The 22,466-nt window shown below is 36.4% G+C and overlaps 1 protein-coding gene across 2 annotated transcripts in view; it reads right to left on the bottom strand.

Annotated features, from left to right (window-relative positions):
* The window catches only part of l(2)gd1 (lethal (2) giant discs 1), a 518,195-nt gene that overhangs the window by 288,505 nt on the left and 207,224 nt on the right, over nucleotides 1-22,466 (bottom strand). For both annotated transcript variants that reach the window (XM_090373359.1, XM_090373358.1), the window contains exon 10: nucleotides 15,794-15,948. In XM_090373359.1, coding sequence (XP_090229485.1) covers nucleotides 15,794-15,948 — 155 coding nt within the window. The remainder of the gene's footprint in view (nucleotides 1-15,793; nucleotides 15,949-22,466) is intronic.

Here is a 22,466-nt window from a genome sequence, read left to right as displayed (position 1 = left end):
CTTTAATGTACCGGTAAGTTGTCGATTTTTTCGTTTTTTCCGTTTTAATTTCTGGAGGGTATCATACGGAAGTGTTCCACGTACTATATTGAGGTAAACTCCTCTTATTAATTTACTAATATCATTATCAACGTAGAACATATTGAGTATTACAGCTCTGATTCATACTATCAAATCTCTCAACATATAGACCTTGTCATAACCTTGTATGTTATAATTAGAAATTTCATCACTTTTTATGTTAACCTCTGTTAAAACTATACATGAAATAAATTCTTTCATTGCATTTATATATTGCAAGAAGTTAAACCAATTTTTTCTTAATGACCTGATATTTAGAGCTACCAGAAAGAACTAATTTTTATCAATTATAAGAGCTTGAATATTCGGATTATTTAAAAAATGTAATGGTGAATTAAAAATCCGTGATTCCTCAAAAAGCATACCTGATGTCTTAATTTTACCTTAGCTCTATATACTGCAGATCTTTTGAACTCAAAATTCTTATGGCTCTTGATGATTCATTCTTTTTCACATAAATCCTTCCATGTTTTAACCATAAAAATTTGTAACTGTGAGTTTTTACTAATTGTTTTGTTTCCCAAAACAACTGCTTGAGGTGAGTTGTTAAGAGTGGTCATTTATGTAGATTGGAATATTGCTATTAATAATAATAATTATTAATAGTTATTAATTGCTAATAATAATAACAGCCTAGCAGCAATAGGGGCTCCCAGCGAACACCTACAAGGAACTCCAGAAAGTCACAATCCTGACCACCTGTAGGATTGTCAGAGAGTTCCTCGACCAACAGTAACATCAGACATAATAACCACCCTGTGTACTTGGTAGCAATATCCCGTCACGAGATGGAACCCCCAATCAGGGAGAAATAATATAAGAGCAGCAATAACAATAATAATAATAGGTTGTAGTGAGATAAAACGGAATGTCTAAAAAAGAACGAAAAAAAAAAAAAATAATAATAATAATATATAATAATTGATTATGGATCCAGGACTGTTAGTAATAGCAGAAATGCCCAGCAACCATAATGAAATATAGGCAAATAGAATAAATAAGTGCATGGGTAGGAGTGCTGACCTGTCAGGTGTAGTTATAATGAAAAAAATTAAAAGTGCCTGATAAATAAAAGCAGACTACATAAAAAAATTTTAAATAAAATAAAATTAAATGAAAATACATAAATGGTACTTAATTCTGCAGGTCCTAAGATTTTAATTATGTCGTCAAAAGCCAGCAGCCAAAACCAAAGGAAACACAACAATAAGCAAGGCATCTGACATCACAGTCGACTCAACAGAGACCAAAAAGAAAAAGAATAATTAAAAAACAAAATCAATATAATACTGAAATAAATAAAAAGTAAAAATCAAAATTACACTAAAATTAAAACCAATTGATTCTAGTGAACAAAAAATGAATGAATAGCAAACAGCCCTGCCTGAATTTTGACAAAGAAAGCAAAATTTCAGGACAAAAGAATATAGTCAGGATATGACAACTAATTGTCGAGCTGAGGGAAGCGAATACAACAGGGCTGTAATGGAAACCAAAGTAGTTAACTGATAGTTCTCAGCGAATTTATAACAGTTAAAGTAACCCCGAGAATAGGGGGGAAAGAAGGTATAAATTGGTCAAAGTGAACCGTACCGATGTGACAGGGAAGTCAGCAATTAAACAAATGAGGCAAATGGACCAGCAAAGGGCAGAAATCTAGCCTAACAAAGTAGTGTTGAAAAGACTCTAAACTTTGTTGTAGAAGAAAAAGGGGATGATACCAGAAAAATAGTATCTCGAATATTGCTTTTGGCCAGCCTAATCGCACACGAGATATAAAATGTAGTGTTTAAGAATGGCAAAAAAGTAATTGGAAGAAGGGGAATATAGTGGTGCTCGGGCAGTCTGGAGTTGCGTAATCCGTACCAAAAGTGGATCCCTGGACATAGGAATGGGCATATACTTCATGTGTTTAAGTCAGTAATGGTTATTGTTTTTACAAATATGAGACTATATATCCCTTATATATGACTGTACATAATGTACAGTCATATATAAGGGATATAACCAAAGATATCAACCAGCAATTACATTGTTAATATCAATATTGTTATCAATAAGTTTTTTAAATTTCATGAAATTGAGTGCTTTCCTAAAATGATAGTAAAGGAAAGCTGAAGGGAAACTATTACCAAGCAGTTTATTATGAGAGTAATTTGATATTGTCTAAAAAGAGAATGTTGCTACTGCAAATAATGGAAATTCTGATGTATTAAGAGATTATTATATTGGAATGCTCTTTTTTTTGAAATGTAGGAGTGCTAATGGGTGAAGTGACTATTTTGAAATTAAAAGCATCTCTTTTATTATATATGTTAATTGTAGTATGAGGGCCATTGATATTAATGTCCACGTCTAAGTAATTAGCCAAATAGTCATAGTTATTTGTTCTCTCCAGAGTAAGTTATGGAGGATAAATGTTTTGTCATCTTTATTTTTATACATTATTCAGTCTCATATTTGTAAAAACAATACCATTACTGACTTAAACACAAACACGACGAATGTGTCCAGTTCTATGTCCAGGGATGCACTTTTGGTATGGATTATGCAACCCTGGACTGTCTGAGCACCACTATATTCCCCTTCTTCCAATTATTTTTTGCTGTTCTTAAACACCACATTTTATATCTCATGTGTGATCAAGGCTGGGCGAAAGCAATATTCGAGATACTATTTTTCTGCTATCACTCCTTTTTTCTTCTACAACAAAGTTTAGTCTTTTCAATGCTACTTAGTTAGTCTAGAATTCTCCCCTTTGCTGGTCCATTTGCCTCATTTGTTTAATTGCCGACTTCTTCATCACGCAGGTATGGTTCACTTTGGCCGATTTACACCTTCTTCTCCCCCCGTTCTCAGGGTTACTTTAGCTGTTATAAATTTGCGGGGAACTATTGGCTAACTTCTTTGGTTTCCAAAACAGCCCTGTTGTGTTCACTTCCCTCTGCTCAGCAGTTAGTTGTCATATCCTGACTATATTCTTTTGTCCTGAAATTTCACTTTCTTTTCAAAATTCGGGTAGGGCTGTTTGCTATTCATTCATTTTTCATTCACTGGAATCAATTGGTTTTAATTTTAGTGTAATTTTGATTTTTAATTATTCCTTTTCTTTTTGGTCTTTGCCATGTCAGCTATGATGTATACATCTGCTTGCTTTTTCTGTCTGCCATGTATACATCATAACAGAAACAGAGGCCTTGCTTAATACTGTGTTTCCTTTGGTTTTGGCTGACGGCCCTTGACGACATAGTTAAAATCTTAGGACCTACAGCATTAAGTACCATTTATATATTTTCATTTAATTTTATTTTATTTAAATTTTTTTTGTGTAATCTGATTTTAATTTTCAGGCACTTTTATTTTTTTCCATTATAACTACACCTGACAGATCAGCACTCCTACCATACACTTATTTATTCTATTTGCCTATATATATATATATATATATATACAGTCGGAGCTCTATATAACGAAATCGAAAATTTTCTTGAAAATTCATTAAACAGAAATTTCGTTATAAAGAAACATGACCTTTCAACAATGAAAAATACTAATTCAAATATATAGTAAATATAGTAACATTCAGAAATTTAGTAAAAAATGGGAAATAAGTCAGAAATAAATGGAAATGAATAAATTTTAAAACAATTAATTTATTAATACATACATATTAAGAAATGACTACTTACATAATGCGCACAATATATTAGTACACTTTTAAGAATTATTTGGTTATTTTTTGGTGTACACGGGATTTTATTGTACACTGTCCATAAAAATGTTTGCATTTGTTTAAACACTCAAATATATTTTCTGGCACATTTCCTTCACACTTAAAGCCTTGATGCAAAATTTCAAATGCCACCAACATCTCATGTTTGGAAGGTTTAATATTGCCTTCATTTTCGTACAACTCATCATCGATATTGTAATTAGTTCTTTGAATACTCTCCAAAATGTTGGAATCACTTGGATATTCAGCTACTATTACAACATTATCAACTCCTAAAAATTTGTCAAGAACAATTTCTCCACTGATCAAATCTCTTGCTTGGAATTCTTCCCACGATTGCTCATTATCTTGTAGTAGTTCATCCCTCTCATTGCTGTTTATTGGCATTTTAGCAAAATATGCTTTTGCAAAACAATTCATCATATCTTGACTCCACACTTTTGCCAACTTTGATATGCACATCCGGAAATCTATAACAGAATCTATAGGTTGGTTGGTATTTGAGTATAACTTTTTTCAGTATGCACCTTTGGTAGTGCATTTTCAAATTCTTGATAATGCCTTGGTCCATTGGCTGCAGTTTAGATGAGGTGATCAGAGGGAAGAAAAATGAGCTTCATACTAGTAAGTTTCGATATTACCGAGTAAAAGTAGGTAGCACAATTTTCAACAATCACAGCGATTTTTCTGTTTTCTTTCATCATCTTTCTATCGAAATTTCAAATGCACTGTTCAAAAATTTCACTTGTCATCCAAGATTTTTTTGTTGTAGATGTAGTAGTAGTAGTAGTAGTAGTGGCACTTGATGCAAGAAAGCAAGTGTAGGAGCTTATGCAGCATCGGCCAAAAAAAAAAAAAAAAAAATCACACCATACCCTCCAAATGCCTGTCCAGTTCCTCCTTAAATTTATTTAACCTATCAACTTCCACAACGACAGATGGAAGTTTGTTCCAGCAATTAACCACCCGCTGGCTAAAGGCAAATTTCCGCACATCTATTCTACATCTATCCTTTCTTAATTTGAACTTATGTCCCCGTAGGTTCGTATTCTGAACAAGTGGGAGGATCCCATCAGAATTCAGCGTGCTCAACCCATTCAAGGCCTTATAGACCTCAATCAGATCACCGCGCAGGTGCCTAGTCTCCAGCCACTGCAATTTGCAGAACTTAAGCCTCTCTTGGTAAGAGAATCCCTTCATTCCCCTCACCAATCGTGTTGCTCTTCTCTGTACACGCTCAAGCAAATCTACATCCTTCCTAAAATGAGGCCTCCAGACCTGTACGCAGTACTCAAGGCGTGGCCAGACCATTGCCTTATACAGAGGGACAATCACCTCCTTTTCCCTGCTAGCAAAATTCCTATATATCATTGACAAAACCCCATGACCTGCCCTAGCAGCCTGTCTGCATTGCTCAGAAAACTTCATATCTGACTGCACAATAATTCCCAGGTCTTTTTCATTTTCTACCACCTTAAGTGTAGTACCATACAGTTGGTACGTTTCTCTGGGGTTACTTCTACCCATATGCAGTACTTTGCATTTGTCAAGGTTAAACTTCAGTTGCCACTTCTTAGCCCATCTGCCCAAATTATCTAGATCCTGTTGCAGTAGCACACTGCCATGACTGTCATTAACAACCCTGCCAACCTTCGTGTCATCTGCAAACTTCGACATTAAGCCTGATATACCTTCATCAATATCATTGATAAATATACAAAACAACAGTGGACCCAACACCGAACCCTGTGGGACTCCACTAATAACATTAGTCCACGAAGAGCAGCACCCATTGATTACCACCCTCTGTCTTCTCCCACTTAACCATCCTTTTATCCATTGTAGCAACTTACCCTTAATCCCATTCTGCTCCAATTTGTACAATAGTCTTTCATGCACAACAGTGTCAAAAGCTTTCCTGAAATCCAAGTATATGATATCAAAATTATTTTTTGCATCCAGTTCCTTTGTGACCACATCATAATAACCAATCAAATTTGTCAGACAAGACTTTCCCTTAACAAACCCATGCTGTGTTTGAATTATTGCTGCAGTCTTGTCTAGATGATCCTGCAATGCATCTTTAACCAGTGACTCCATTATTTTACACGGAACAGAAGTTAAACTAACTGGTCTGTAATTACTCGTGTCACCCTTCGAACCTCCTTTGTGAATTGGGGATACATTTGCACATCTCCAGTCCGTGGGAACCTCCCCTGAATCCAAGGATGCTCTCATAATTATGGCTAAGGGTTTGCTTAGTTGCTTTGCCACCTCCTTTAATATAACTAGATAGATCCCATCCACCCCAGGTGCCTTTCTTATGTTTAACTTCAACAATTTCTCCTCCACTTTGCTCTCAGTTATTACAAAATCATTAAGTATCCTGCTACAATTTGATAACCTTCTTCCATTTTCAAACTGTAATAATTCCTCACGTGTGAATGTAGATGCAAAATACTCATTCAGTTTGTTTGCTATCTGAGCAGGATCATCAACAGTCGAACCATCGATGTCAAGTGGACCAATCATATTCATCCCCTTCCTTTTAGAGTTTATATAAGTAAAGAAATCCTTGCTGTTTTTCTTAGCATCTTTTGCCAAAGATTTCTCGTAATCCGCCTTTGCCTGCCGAACCTCCTTTGTGACCTGATTACAGACTAGCTTATATCTGCCACAGGCTTCTGCGTCGCCTGATAATTTATATGCATCCCATGCATTTTTCTTCTCTGTCACGAGTCTCATTAGTTCATTTGATAACCATTTAGGCCTAAACCTTGAACAATATTTCTTCATCGGTATGAAAAGTCTAGTAGCTTCCACGATTAATTCCTTGAATGCTTCCCACTTAGAATTTACTGTTTGTAACATCGTCAGTTGATCCCACTGTACAGAATTTAAAAACTGTCTGAGACCACTGTACTCCCCTTTACGGAAGCAAAAACCCTTTCCTTTACCCCTGACGGTAGTTACCTCTTTGAGTAAATCCCACTGCAGTACACTGTGATCACTGCCACCTAGTGGTTCCTTTATCTGCAAATTCTTAATACACGAATGATCACTGCTGATAACCAGATCAAGAGTATTACTTTCTCTGGTTGCCTCTCGAACATGCTGCTGCAGAAAACAATCATCCAATAAATCCACAAAAGTCTGACTAGTGTGTGAGTGACCAACCCACAAGTTCCAGTCAATATTTGGGAAGTTAAAATCCCCCATTATAAGACATTCTGATTTACTGGCCCACTCTATTTCTCTGTACAATTGTTCATTGTACTCATTCGAGTCATTAGGCCTATAACACACTTCTACTCTTATTTTTGCTTTTGCAGTGCTTATGTCACACCAAACTGACTCAACAGTGCACTGTCCATCTATATCAACTGGATGCACTTCTTTTGATTTTATGTTTTTCTTAATTAACAGCATAACACCTCCTCCCTTTCTGTCCTGTCTATCCTTTCTGTACACATTGTACTCCCCAAATTCCAGTTCTGCATTCCTTATATCTTTGTGACACCACGTCTCTGCTATCCCAACAATATCCGCCTTTGATGTCTTGACCAACACTTCAAATTCATCAAATTTATTTACTATACTTCTAGCATTGGTATACATGCAAGCATACATGCTCCTATGCCTATTCCTTGTTACCCTAACACATCCCATATACCCAACTATTCCAGGATGACTGCCATCCGTCCCTGAAACCCCCAACACCCCTCGCTCCAGGTCGCTTCTTATTCTAATAGAAGTTGTGCAAGAATCACCTTCACCTCTGCCTGCGGTTACTGTTAAACTATTAGTCTTTGTATCCCCCCAAGCTAGCAGTTTTCCGACCCACCTAACACTGCCTCGATAGCATCAGCAAATATTCTTGCACCCTTTCTATTTAAGTGTATCCCATCCCTATAGAAGCAGTCTCTCCTGTTAACAAGTACAGTCCAGGCTGAAAAAAATTCTACCCCTTGAGCCTTGCACAATCTTTCCAGGGCCGAATTGATCGACAAGGCTCTCATCATATACTCCCTCCTATCGTGTCTGGGCAGAATTGCAGACACTTTCAAATTCAACCCTAATTCTTGGCTTTTTTTCAACAGTGACCTGTACTTGTTGAGTAATTCTGCCGGTCTCCTACTCTTAATATCATTAGTGCCAACGTGTACAACTATATCACCTTTTGTGCCCTTGAAAGATGATATCCGCTCTACAACGTCATCAACCTTTGCCCCTGGCAGACATACCCTGGTCCTGTTCCACCTATCCTTTTTACATAGCATGTTCCCCGTTTCCCTGACAATAGAGTCACCAACAACTACTAGTTCCTGTGGGACCAGCGCATTCTGCCTTAGGGGTTGCCGCTGTGTTGCGTGATGACCAAGTGCAAGCTCTGGCGTTGATGTGGGCAGCTGAGAGCTTGATGGGCCCCTCAATTTATTTCCTTCGAGGGCATCCACCCTGTCCTTCAAACTCTCATATAGGCCCATAACAACGCTGAGTTGTCGCCTGATTTCCTTACACTCCTTACATCGCGCACACACAAAGACATCCCCCATGGCAATATCATGTTCCGTTCCAGAGAGTCATTAGTCCAACTCTAATGACTTTACTCCTTTGAAACATCCGGGTTGTTTACTTCTGCCCATTACCAAAAGCTTCAGTTTTTCATTACCAGACATATTTGCACCAACCAAAACTGTAATTTTCTCCTTTCTATTTTTACAACCTAAACATTTATACCTTTAAAAGTCACTGTCTTGTTCGGCAAACATTTAAAAAACAGACCTATTTCATCAATGGTGAATATGCCTTTTGGCTCAATAATTTTTTTCAAAACTGTTTCTTTCCAGTGGGTACAGTCTTTTTTGATTACAACTCCACTTTCACCAGAAATCACTCTTTCAAGTAAGACATGCCACTTTTAAAATTTGCCCAGCCAACTGGAACTGGCTTTATGCCCCAGAAAAGATGCATACTTCATAGCCTTTTCTTTTATTAATGGCCCTGATAGTGGCATGTTTTGGTCTCGAATCAACTTCATCCACTTACAAAAAATGGCTTCATACAGGCATAATTTCGCATGCTTCTGACTGGGTCCCATTTCATCAAACAGTGTGAGAACTGAAACATGGATTTTCAGAATGGTTGACACACTACTGGCAGGGATAACAAATTTTAAATAGATTTTTCTTTTTATTTTAACTCTCCAATCTACACTATTAAGCACTTCCACTTTTTCACACTACACTCAAGGATTCCTTTTAGACATTGTAAGGTTACTTGCACAGCAGCAGGAGCTAAAACAAAACTGATTTAGGGACCACTTGTACATACCATGTAAAACAGAGACAAGTGAAATTTAGTGAAAGTATGAAACTCGTTTCTGCAAAACAACAGATGAATTTCCAGGATAAAGGAAAATCACTCTCTCCTAATTCTCTAATAGGGTGCTTACAGTAGAAAACAGGCGGTAGTAGTAGTGGCATGTGATGCAAGAAACCAAGCGTATGAGCTTATGCAGCATCAGCCAAAAAAAAATTACAAAACAATCCCCTCTAAATATTTGTCCGGTTCCTCCTTAAATTTATTTAACCTATCAACTTTCACAACGATAGATGGAAGTTTGTTCCAGCAATTAACCACCCGCTGACTAAATGCAAATTTCTGCACATCTATTCTACATCTGTCCTTCCTCAATTTCAATTTATGCCCCTTAGGTTCGTAATCTGAACAAGTGGAAGAATCCCATCAGAATTCAGCATGCTCAACCCATTCAAGGCCTTATACACCTCAATCAGTTCACCTCGCAGGTGCAATTTGCAGAACTTAAGCCTCTCCTGGTAAGAGGATCCCTTCATTCCCCTCACCAATCTTGTTGCCCTTCTCTGTACACGCTCAAGCAAATCTACATCCTTCCTAAAATGAGGCCTCCAGACCTGCACGCAGTACTCAAGGCTTTTCCCTGCTAGCAAAATTCCTATATATCATTGACAAAACCCCATGACCTGCCCTTGCAGCCTATCTGCATTGCTCAGAAAACTTCATATCTGACTGCACAATTACTCCCAGGTCTTTTTCATTTTCTACCTCCTTAAGTGTAGTACCACACAGTTGGTATGTTTCTGTGGGGTATTTCTACCCATATGCAGTACTTTGCAATTTTCAATGTTAAACTTCAGTTGCCACTTCTCAGTCCTGCAATGCATCTTTAATCAGTGACTCCATTATTTTACCCGGAACAGAAGTTAAACTAACTGGTCTGTTGGATATTGCTTGCACAGCACTTACATTCGTGTTTATCTTTTTGTTTTATATATACTGTATATATTACACTGTTATACCAGTGTAATATATACCAGTGTATATATTACACTGATATAACATCTGAAATACAGTAACTTGGGGATTGCTGTTTTTGAATAATAAATTATGAAACCAAACACAAAATTTACAAAACTGAAAACATGGATAAAGGGAGAATGCATTGGTGGCACAGCTGTCTATTTTCCGAAAACTTTTCTGGATTGTTAACTTATTTTTATTAAACTAGATTATTTTATTCTTATATATTCCCTTATCAAAATTTGGAAATGAAAAACTTGGCACCACAATGTAACTGAAGTAATTAACATAAAATCACTCTGATAACATTCCATTTAAAAAAATATATAATAAAGTAACAAGGAAAAAAAATAAATAAATAAACAACAAAAAAAAATAATGCATGGGATATTGTTTACAAGACCAAGTTTTATACTTTTTTTTATGAATAAAAGAAAAGGCTTTTAAATCTTCACTTGCATAATCCACACCAAACAGTTTCCCGCTATTTTTGGAAGTGTAAAAATGTTTTCCTACAACTGCTGGGACACTTCAATTGCCTTGAAGTCAATGCAAAGAAATAAAAAACAACAACAACAGTTGCTTCAGAGAATAAAAATTATGATATGTTTCATTCAGAAACCAGAGTCTGGATAATAATCTTTTTGTGTGTAATTCAAATGTAACAACCTATCCAGCAAATTTGAGACAGATGTAAACCAGTTTGAACTTCTCAGTTTTCTGACCAATATGCATACCTGTACTCTATTTTTGTTTGAGATCGTACTCCTGAACATGGATTGGATGAAATGTGGAAATCATGAACAAAAAATTCTCTGTAGCAGTTCAGATATCTTTAATACAGTGCATAGATCTGTTCTACTGGCTAAAATATTAAAAATCTATACAGTATATAATTAGAAAGGCAGGTGGTAATGAATATGGCAGAAATAAACACCTGAGAAAAGATTGCCATTAAGAAAAATAAATGGAGCAGACGGAAGCAATGAAAAGTCCACATTATAAATGCACAAATAAGAAAACATCTTGAAATAACAAAAATCCACAGGTAGATAAAGCAAATTTAAGATTAAAGCAAATTTAAGATGGTACAGGCATCTAGAAATGATGGGAGAGAAAAATCAGTTAAACAGAAATAAGAAACAAAAAATAACGGTAATTAGACAGATGGACCAAAAGGAAGATGATCTAATGGTGGCAAGCAGTCATCAGAAGAAACAGCACTTACGCTAGTTAAAAGGGTTAAAGATCCACCAGGAAACAGGATGGCATGAAGTAAAAATGAATGGAAGTCTAACAGGGCAAAAAAGATTGAGCTGTACTATAATAATGATTTGCACACATTAAGTATAACAATTCTCAATGATGGTAGCAAACCATTCCCTTTGCCTGAGATCAACTAATTATGCTTTGATTGAAGATGCACTCTCCCTCTTTAATTCACTGTTATGTGGAGTCATTTTGATTCCTGTTCTTTCCTTTTTTCTCTGGGACCAGTCTGTTCACTCTGCTTTTGAGGTATTTTTTTGCCCCAGTTTCTCCATTAAAATTTCAAGAAGATAGAAATACATTATATTACAAAAATATCTGAATCAGTAGCTGAAAAGAGGACTGTAATTCAAAAAACCTAATATATGATAGGAAATCTTTGGTTGGCCTTTTACCGCCACCTCCTACGCATGCTTTCTACTAACTTCAAGTAGGTATTGGCCTTGATTTGCCTCTTTTGCTGAAAAGCAGCTGTCACAGTTGGTTTACTAAAACCAAAAATTTCCCATTACAATTCACTGCCATTAAAAATATTGAATCGTCCATGCTGCTCAAACATTCATACTGATACAATCTTCGTGGACTAATGTTATGGTGGAGTTCCATAGAGTTCAGTACTGAGTCCATTGTTGTTTTTAATATTTATCAATGATACTGATGAAGGTATATCCGGGCTTAATGTCAAAGTTTGCAGATGACACAGAGCTTGGCAAGGTGGTTAATGACAGTCATCAGTGAGCTACAGCAGCAAGATCTAGGAAAATAGAGTCGACTGGCTAAGAAATGGCAATTGAAGTTTAACATTGACAAAGCAAGGTATTGCATATGGGTTGCAGTAACCCCAGAGTAACTTATCAACTGTGTGGTACTACACTGAGGGTAGTGGAGAAAGAAAAAGATCTGGGGATAATTGTACAGTCAGATATGAAATTCTCTGAACAGTGCAGACATGACATGCTGCCAGGCTGCCTCATGGGGTTTTGTCAATGTTATACAGAACCTTTGCCAGCGGGGATAAGAAGGTGATTATCCCTTTGTAAAAGGTCATGGTTAGGCTGCATCTTGAGTACGGTATACAGGTCTGGAGGCCTCACTTTAGAAAGGATATAATTCTGCGGGAACAGATGCAGAGAAGGGCAACCAGATTGGTGAAGGAAACAAAAGGGTGCTCTTACTTAGAAAGACTTCAAATAGCAGTGTCTTGAATCCAGGATCCTGAAGGGAGATTGGATTGAGATGTTCAAAGCCTTGAATAGATTGAGCAAGCTGAAGGTTAATGGTATTCTTCCACTTGCCAAAGACTGCACACGAGAGGGCATAAATTCAAGTTGAAGAAGGTTGGTTGCAGGATAGATGCGTAGAAGTTTGCCTTCAATCAGTGGGTGGTTGATTTTTAGAAAATGCTTCCATCTGTTGTCGTGGAAGTGGATGGGTTGAATAAATTCAAGGGAGAACTTGACAAATTCTTGGAGGGTACAGATAGGTGAACTGTTTTTTTTTGCTTATGCTATATAAGCCTGCTTTCTTGCATCATTTGCTATTACTACTACTATATGCAAATGCTTACATTATTGTCTATCAAGCAGCACAGTAAAGAAACAGAATATAAAACTATCAGGAACTGATACTTCTTGATAAATGGGGAGATGAGTTTATCCAGTCAGCCCTTTATTCCCAGGATTTCCCCCTTTTACATATTCAGTAATTGGAAAGTGTATCCACTCAAGTTGGCAGCATTCCAATACCCACGACAGCAATATTAAAATGAAGGTAAAAGAAGAACATGAGAGTTCTGTCAGAAGTGTAAAGTTCTACAAAACAACAAAGAGCAACTGACAAAAGTTGGTGAGCAGTCCCGTCCCACATGAGTACAAACTTTGTAACATAAAAACTGATATGCTGATGAACACTCCAGAAAATCTGAATGTATTCTACTAACCAGTGATTTTGCAAATTTTTCCGACCTATCTTAAAGTAACATTTTATTTTTAAAACATTTGCAGCATGTAATTTTATGCCTAGAAACAGCCGCTAAGAGGGATGGTTCATATGGGCATTTAAAGACACACTAAATGAAGAAAACCTCTGATAACAAATAAATAGGATTTGTTTCAGTAATTTTCACATTCACAGGCCTACAGTATAAAATTACAGCATTATATTTTGTAATAGCAAGGCTTTCTCTTATGCTATTAGTAAACACAAATTAAGACAGTGACAATTTGGTTAAATCAACATTCACAACTTTCAACACAGAGTGCGATGGAAACTTGATGGTCTCATACTGCTTAGAAATTTTTTAACAGTTACCTGAAGGAATAACCTGAGAGAGGAAAAAAAAAGTTAAAAACCAGATATCCTCTTATGCTTATGGGTTACAGCATTATATCTTACAGCATTATACCAAACTTTCATATTTAAAACTTGCAATGAAAATTAGTCATGTAGGATTTTTTTTTTTACAATGGCTAATATCCTGCATAGAGGAACAAAGGTAAAAACAAAATGAATAAAATAAATATGATATAATCAACCAGTGATGTCCAAAATAAAAAACACTCTTATAACCCAAATAAAAAGTAATGCCAAATGCAAAATTAAATGCTAGGTACCTCCTATGCCATTGGATAATATGACAGTGTTCAGTGGCTGATAGAACTAACTATTTAGTGAGAAGGTTCAAATGAATGTTTGACGAAATGAAGAAAACCCCCAACAAAAAGCCAAACACGATTTGTTTTGGTAAATTACACAATTCACTCAAAATCAAGCTGCATAAAATTAACATAGTATATTGTTAACATTGAACATCCGTTCAACTTCAGTTTTTTGGAACAACCTCCCTTCACATATATTTCCTGAAAATTATGATCTACAGAAATTGAAGTCTAAAATGAACAAGTATGTTCTTTCACCTTCTCAACCTTCAGCCCATGCATGGTACTAAGTACTTGTGATTAGGGTTTTCATTAAAAAAAAAATTAAAAAAAATTGTAATAGCAAATAAGATCATGTGACCCACTGATCTGACTGACCTATGATATGGTCAGAAACCATATCATAGGTTACTGATTGACATAGTGATTCAGATCAATCACTGCCTGATCGGAGAGTAGTTTGTCAATAGTTTTCATAGTCTCTTTCTAGCTACCATTTGTTTATCGCAGGGGTGGGGAACATTTTTATATTGGAAGGTCACATTTTATTTAACCACGCTACTATTAGGCCGCATGCTGAGAATTTCATATATACAAAAAATTATATTTTTTGTAGGCATATTTACAATTTTAATTACAGCCTGTTATTTTATGAGGAATTTAAACAAAAAAAATTAGCAAAGACATTTATTTGTTTAGCAATGATGATAACAAAACTAAAAATGGATGAACTTAGACAACAAACCATTAAATGACTTTTTTGCAACTGCTTAATGCCAGATAGTAGCCTGATATCTGGTTGAGCTTAGTTTTAATCCAGTTGAATATCCATCAACTGAGATCTCAAGTTTGTTTTTATTTGTATCATATATGAAAACATTGATTCACAACAGTAGTTTGTGCCAAAACAAGATAGCATTCGATGAGCACGTTGATGTAGATGTAGGTATTCAACAGCATTTTTCTATATTTGAAGAGGATTCTTCTTCGCTTCAAATAGAGATTTCAGAATTATATCTTCCACGAGCTCAATTAATTCCATCTATAAGTCATCATATGCTTTGGTGACATCAATCAAGTGTGGTTGAAAAGCTAGTTTCAGTGTGAGATCATGTTTCTCAAATCAGCAACCCTTTCATTGTATTCTTCAATCAGTGAGTCTAGAACAGCTGTGTATTCTTTCATGTCACATTTCCTTAAACTTAAACTAAATTATATAAGGAGAATAACGATATATATATATAAAAAAAAAGAAAATAGATAAAATTTACCTTAAAAATATTTTTAGTTTGGTGTTATGTCATGAAATAAAAGGTGGATTTTGCATTTGAGAGAAACAGACAAAGGGCCACAACTGATACCCCCAAAGGGCTGCATGCGGCCTTAAGGCCGCAGTTTCTCCACACATTTAAATCTATTACAAACAGATTTTCTTTATTTATATTACACTAATATTAATTAATATATTGGGCACTGTTACAATATATTAATTAATATTAGTGTACTGTAACATTTAAACAACTGACTTAAATCTGCTTTTAAAAAAATGTTAAAAAAAACAGTATACTCAACTCACATTTAATCAACCCAAGTGGATAATCTTATTAATGAGAATTTACCATGTAAACGCTATTCCTGGTATACTGAGTGGCATATTACAAATTATGATAACTTTTCAAACATATTATTAATAATATATAATTTCACTTACTTGTACAATTCTTCCTAACCGTCTAACTTTGCTCTTATTGCCTGCTGCTGCAGCTTCATTCATTGTGCTCTGAAACTTTTCAAACCTTTGTTGCAAGGCTTCTAAAAGTGATGATGGAGGAGGTGGAGCATTAAATAAACTTGAGTCTTCAGGTGCTAGAAAAAGAGACAGAAGGGGATGGGAAGAGAGCATGCATGGAAGGTAGAGCTATTTAGTTAAAGGGTTTCTTTAAAATAAAAGAGCTTTAAAAGCTTCATATTAAGTCAATTATAAACTTATGATGTTTGGTGGACTGGAAATAAATCATTCTAACACAACATATAACTTGCATACAATTATATATAGAATATGCAGTGTATTAGAAAGAAAGTTTTTCCTGTAATGACACTGATCATTCAATAAGGAATAATCTACCCAAAAGTTTCTTGGTATTAACTTGAAATAAATTACAATAAGTGAAACCTCTGATTAAATATAAACTAAATTTTAAAAGTATATCATATTGCAAGGATCTGCATTGGTAAAAATCAGTAAACTAATGGGAAAACTCAGGAAAACAGAGTTTGGTTCAGAGATTGATAAAAATTTTAAATAAAATATCATTTTGCTAAATAAAACAATTTTGTTTACAATTCTTCCTATACGTATATATATATATGAGGTACATTCAAAAACGTTTCTGGGATTTTAATATACAAGGAAGAGTTGGGCTTACTAACATAATCACCTTCAAAGTACTTTATGCATGCACGCACACGCACCTCTTGCTCCATCAGTCTTCCCAAGACTTGAAACATTCTTTAAAATAGTGCTTTTTTAGTACACGTAAGGCCACTCTGCCGTTTTCTTTGCTGTCATTCACCGTAGCAAAATAATGACCCTGAAGCCCCATTTTCAGTTTAGCATTAGTAGACGCATATGATGCAAGAAAGCAAGCTTCTGCAGCATCAGCCAAAAAAAAAAAAAAAAACACGCTCCCATTTCACCCTTCCATTCGTTCCAAGTACCTGTCCAGCTCAACCTTAAATTTATTTAGGCTATCAACTTCCACAACAAAGGATGGAAGTCTGTTCCACCAACCAACCAACCGCCCGCTGGCTAAAGGCAAACTTCTGCACATCTATCCTGCATCTGTCTTTCCTCAATTTGAATTTATGCCCTCTCAAATGATTATTCTGAGCAAGAGGAAGAATTCTGTCAGCATTGAGCTTACTCACACCATTCAAGGCTTTATACACCTCAATCAGATCACATTGTAGGTGCCTGGTCTCCAGACACTGTAATTTGCAAAATTTAAGCCTTTCTTCCATTCATTAATAGTAGTAATAGTAGTAATAGCAGTGGCATGTGATGCAAGAAAGCAAGTGCATGAACTTATTCAGCATCAGCCAAAAAAAAAAAAAAAAAATCACATCATTCCCTCCAAATGCCTGTCCAATTCCTCCTTAAATTTATTCAACCTATCAACTTCCACAACGACAGATAGAAGTTTGTACCAGCAATTAACCACCCGCTGGCTAAATGCAAATTTTCGCACATCTATTCTATATCTGTCCTTTCTTAATTTCAATTTTTGCCCCCTTAGGTTCGTAATCTAAACAAGTGGAAGGATCCATTCAGAACTCAGCATGCTCAACCCATTCAAGGCCTTATACACCTCGATCAGATCACCGCGCAGGTGCCTAGTCTCCAGCCACTGCAATTTGCAGAACTGCAGATAAAAGGATCCTTCATTCCCCTCACCAATCTTGTTGCCCTTCTCTGTACATGCTCAAGCAAATCTACATCCTTCCTAAAATGAAGCCTCCAGACCTGTACGCAGTACTCAAGGCATGGCCTGACAATTGTGTTATACAGAAGGACAATCACCTCCTTTTCCCTGCTAGCAAAATTCCTATATATCATTGACAAAACCCCATGACCTGCCCTGGCAGCCTGTCTGCATTGCTCAGAAAATTTCATATCTGACTGCACAATTACACCCAGGTCTTTTTCATTTTGTACCACCTTAAGTGTAGTACCACACAGTTCGTACATTTCTCTGGTTTACTTCTACCCATATGCAGTACTTTGCATTTGTCAAGGTTAAACTTCAGTTGCCACTTCTTAGCCCATCTGCCCAAATTATCTAGATCCTGTTGCAATAGCACACTGCCATTACTGTCATTAACAACCCTGCCAACCTTTGTATCATCTGCAAACTTCATAAATATCACTGATAAATATACAAAACAACAGTGGACCCAACACCGAAACCTGTGGGACTCCCCTAATAACATTAGTCCATGATTGATTACCACCCTCTGTTTTCTCCCTCTTAACCATCCTTTTATCCATTGTAGCAACTTACCCTTAATACTATTCTGCTTCAATTTGAACAATAGTCTTCCATGCGCAACAGTGTCAAAAGCTTTCCTGAAATCCAAATATATGATATCAAAATTATATTTTGCATCCAGTTCCTTTGTAACCACATCATAATATCCTATCAAATTTGTCAGAGAAGACTTTCCCTTAACAAACCCATGCTGTGTCTGAATTATTGCTGCAGTCTTGTCTAGATGATCCTGCAATGCATCTTTAACCAGTGACTCCATTATTTTACCCGGAACAGAAGTCAAACTAACTGGCCTGTAATTATTTGTGTCACCCTTCGATACCATTTTGTGAATTGGGGATACATTTGCACATCTCCAGGCGGTGGGAACCACCCCTGAGTCCAAGGATGCTGTCATAATTATGGCTAAGGGTTTGCTTAGTTGCTTTGCCACCTCCTTTAATATAACTGGATAGATCCCATCCACCCCAGGTGCTTTTCTTATGTTCAACAATTTCAACAACTTCAACAATTTCTGCTCCACTTTGCTCTCAGTTATTACAAAATCATTAAGTATCCTGCTACAATTTGATAACCTCCTGCCATTTTCAAACATTAATAATTCCTCATGTGTGAATGTAGATGCAAAATACTCATTCAGTTTGTTTGCTATCTGAGCAGGATCATCAACAATCGAACCATCGATGTCAAGTGGACCAATCAGATTCATCCCTTTCCTTTTAGAGTTTATATAAGTAAAGAAATCCTTGCTGTTTTTCTTAGCATCTTTTGCCAAAGATTTCTCATAATCTGCCTTCGCCTGCCAGTGAACACTTTGCTTAGGAAGCTTGGATCCTGCATAGATTTTTTTGAACAAATCACTAGCGATGCCATTCCTGCTGTCCATTTGATCATCCAACGGCAAGTGTGAAACAAACTGTTCACACATGCAGTGCATCCCTAAATCTTGCATTATGATTGTGTGTACTGTGCTTATAGGCAGCCCAACTTCATGAACAATCTCAACAATGGTCATTTGCCTTTCACAAGTATTCCTTAGCTTTCGTGATGTCAAAGGGTGTCCGCTGCAAGGTTCATCTTCCAGTGTTTCTTGTCGATTTTTAAACAAATTAAACCCTCGTAAATGGCTGTTTTCTTCAAAAGCATCATCTCCATAAACTTTCCGTAATTCTTGCAGCATCTCTATAGCACTTTTCCCAAGTTTAAAGAACAACTTGGTGTTAGCACACTGTTGAAACTGCGACATTTCTCAATCAATCGGCTGACACACAAGCGAAGTGGTCGAGCCAGTTCCCACTTGGCATATGTTCACATCAAGGTCAACATCAACACCTGGCGAAACCTTACAGCCATAGCACAAACCATTTAAATACCAGTATGCAATTCCGGAATCTTTCTGAATCTACATATGCAATAAAATAGTTACATTTTGGATTAAAAAATAAACAAATTTCATAAAATCGTTCTTCAAGAAAATAATAATAACAAGAACAGAAAATAATGCAATACAATATAACATGTTAAAATAATTTTTGTTTTTTTTATCAGTATTTTAAGATACAATTAAATATGAAGAATATCAGTAAAAATTGTTAATTTGTTAATTCTTTTAAAAATAAACTTTAATTTTTTTATGTCTTCTCCCTCTCCACAACGTACAAAAATAAGTTAGTTAAGGTATGCAAAGTGTTAACATTTTAGGCATGTTAGATTATTACTTAAATTAACTGAATTGGTACTTTTCTGTGAATAAATATTATAATAAACAAAACTGTTTATTTTGCTATCTATATCCTATCTCGCTTCATTTATGCATCATTAATCTAGTCTTTCATCTCAAAACCCTTTGAATGTTTTCTAATCAGATGGTTAAATGCCAAGCTTGGACATCCTATTGTGCCATCTCAACATCAACTGTACCAACAAATTGAAACAGTACCTGTTACTGTTCACTGGCAATAAAAAAGTGATTCAGCGTTGCGTAACTTTGATAGATTCAAACTGAGGAAAGACAGTTGCAGAACAGATGTGGGCAAGTTTGCCTGCCGCCTCCGTAGCCAGGTGGCAAGGAGCAGCAGTGCATAGCACACGCTTCTTGATTAGACCGGGGTTCGAGCCCGTCACCACCAAATACGGAGGATGCGGAAAGGTCAGGGAATGACCACCGCATATTCACGGAGCAATATGGCCTTAGTTGCTAATGCTCCTTAAAACCAAACAACAACAACAACAACAGCAAGTTTGCCTTTAGCCAGCGAGTAGTTGATTGCTGGAACAAACTTCCATATGTTGTTGTTGAAGTTGATATCTTAAATAAATTCAAGGCAGAACTAGACAAACATTCGGAATGAATGGATCAGTGAAATGGGAAGGTATTTTTATTTTTTTATTTTTTTTTTTGGCTGATGCTTTATAAGCTTGCTTTCTTGCATCATATGCCTCTACTAATGCTAATCAGATCACTTGCAGGTGCCTAGTCTCCAGACACTGCAAATTGCAGCATCTGGAGACTAGTGCCTATTTCAGAGACTGCTGGGAATCATTGGGGTACAAATAAACACATAGGTTGTGTTAGGGTAGCTACGAAAAAGAACAGGTGCATGTATACTTGCATGTACACCAATGCTAGGAGTTTAGTAAATAAATTTGATGAATTTGAGGTATTGCTCAAAACATCAAAGACAGATATTGTGGGATTTCAGAGACGTGGTGTCACACAGATATAAGGAATGTAGAACTGAAATTTGGGGAGAAAAATGTCTACAGAAAGGATAGACAGGGTAGGAAGAGAGGAGGGGTTATGCTATTAGTTAAGAAATACATAAAATCTAAGGAAGTGAAGCCAGTTGACATTGCTGGACAGTGCAGTGTCGAGTCAGTTTGGTGTGACATAAGCATTGGGAGATCAAAATTGAGAGTAGGAGTATGCTATAGGCCTAATGACTCTGATGAGTATAATAAGAAACTGTATGGGGAAATAGAATGGGCCAGTAAATCAGAGAGTCTTATAATGGGGGATTTTAATTTACCAGATATTGACTGGAAATTGAGGGCTGATCACTCACACACTAGCAAGGCTTTTGTGGATTTATTGGATGATTGTTTTCTACATCAGCATGTTCAGGAGGCAACTAGAGGGAGTAATACTCTTGATTTGATTATCAGTAGTGATTCTTCATGCATTAAGAATCTGCAGGTAAATGAACCACTAGGTGGCAGTGATCACAATGTGCTGAAGTGGGATTTACTGAAAGAGGTAACTACTATTAGGGGTAAAGGGAAGGGTTATTGCTTTCGTAAAGGCGACTACGATGGACTGAGACAGTATTTAAATTCTATACAGTGGGGCCAACTGATGATGTTACCAACAGCAAATTCAAAATGGGAAGCATTCAAAGAACTTATCTTGGAAGCTACTAGCCTTTACATACCAACTAAGAAATACTGTTCAAGGTTTAGGCCTAAGTGGATGTCAGATGAACTAATGAGACATATGGCAGAGAAGAAAAATGCATGGGATACATACAAATTAACACGTGACACAGAAGCCTATGATAGATACAAGTTGATCTGTAACCAAGTTACCAAGGAGGTTAGGCAGGCAAAGGCACATAACAAGAAATCTTTGGCAAGGGATGCAAAGAAAAACAGCAAAGAGTTCTTTACTTATGTAAACTCTAGAAGGAAGGGGATGAATCAGATTGGTCCACTTGATATCGATGGGTCAGCTGTTGATGATCCTGCTCAGGTAGCTAACAAACTGAATGAATATTTTGCATCGACATTCACACATGAGGAGTTATTCAGCGAGGCGGAATGCCAGAGGTGTATTCAACTTTGGCAGTAAGCTAGAGAATCTTGTAATAACTGAGAGTAAAGTGGAGGAGAAATTGTTGAAGATAAAAACAAGAAAGGCACCTGGGGTGGATGGGATCTAACCAGTTATATTAAAGGAGGTAGCAAAGGAAGTAAGCAAACCCTTAGCCATAATTATGAGAGCTTCCTTGGACTCAGGGGAAATACCCATGGACTGGAGATGCGCAAATGTGACCCCAATTCACAAAGGAGGATCAAAGGGCGACACAAGTAATTATAAACCTGTTAGTTTATCTTCTGTTCCTGGAAAATTAATGGAGGCACTGGTTAAAGAAGCACTGCAGGATCATCTAGACGAGACTTCAGTTATAACTCAGACACAGCATGGTTTTGTTAAGGGGAAGTCTTGCCTGACCAATTTGAATGGATACTATGATGCAGTAACAAAAGAACTGGATGCAGGGAATAACTTTGATATTATATACTTGGATCTTAGAAAGGCTTTTGATACTGTTGCAC

The sequence above is a fragment of the Mastigoproctus giganteus genome, chromosome 5, assembly GCF_048544385.1.
Source record: "Mastigoproctus giganteus isolate SK-2022 chromosome 5, ASM4854438v1, whole genome shotgun sequence".
In the NCBI taxonomy this organism is placed as follows: Eukaryota; Metazoa; Arthropoda; class Arachnida; order Uropygi; family Thelyphonidae; genus Mastigoproctus; species Mastigoproctus giganteus.
The sequence above is the reverse complement of the archived record's forward strand: the minus strand, read 5'-3'. Positions and strand labels throughout refer to the sequence as shown.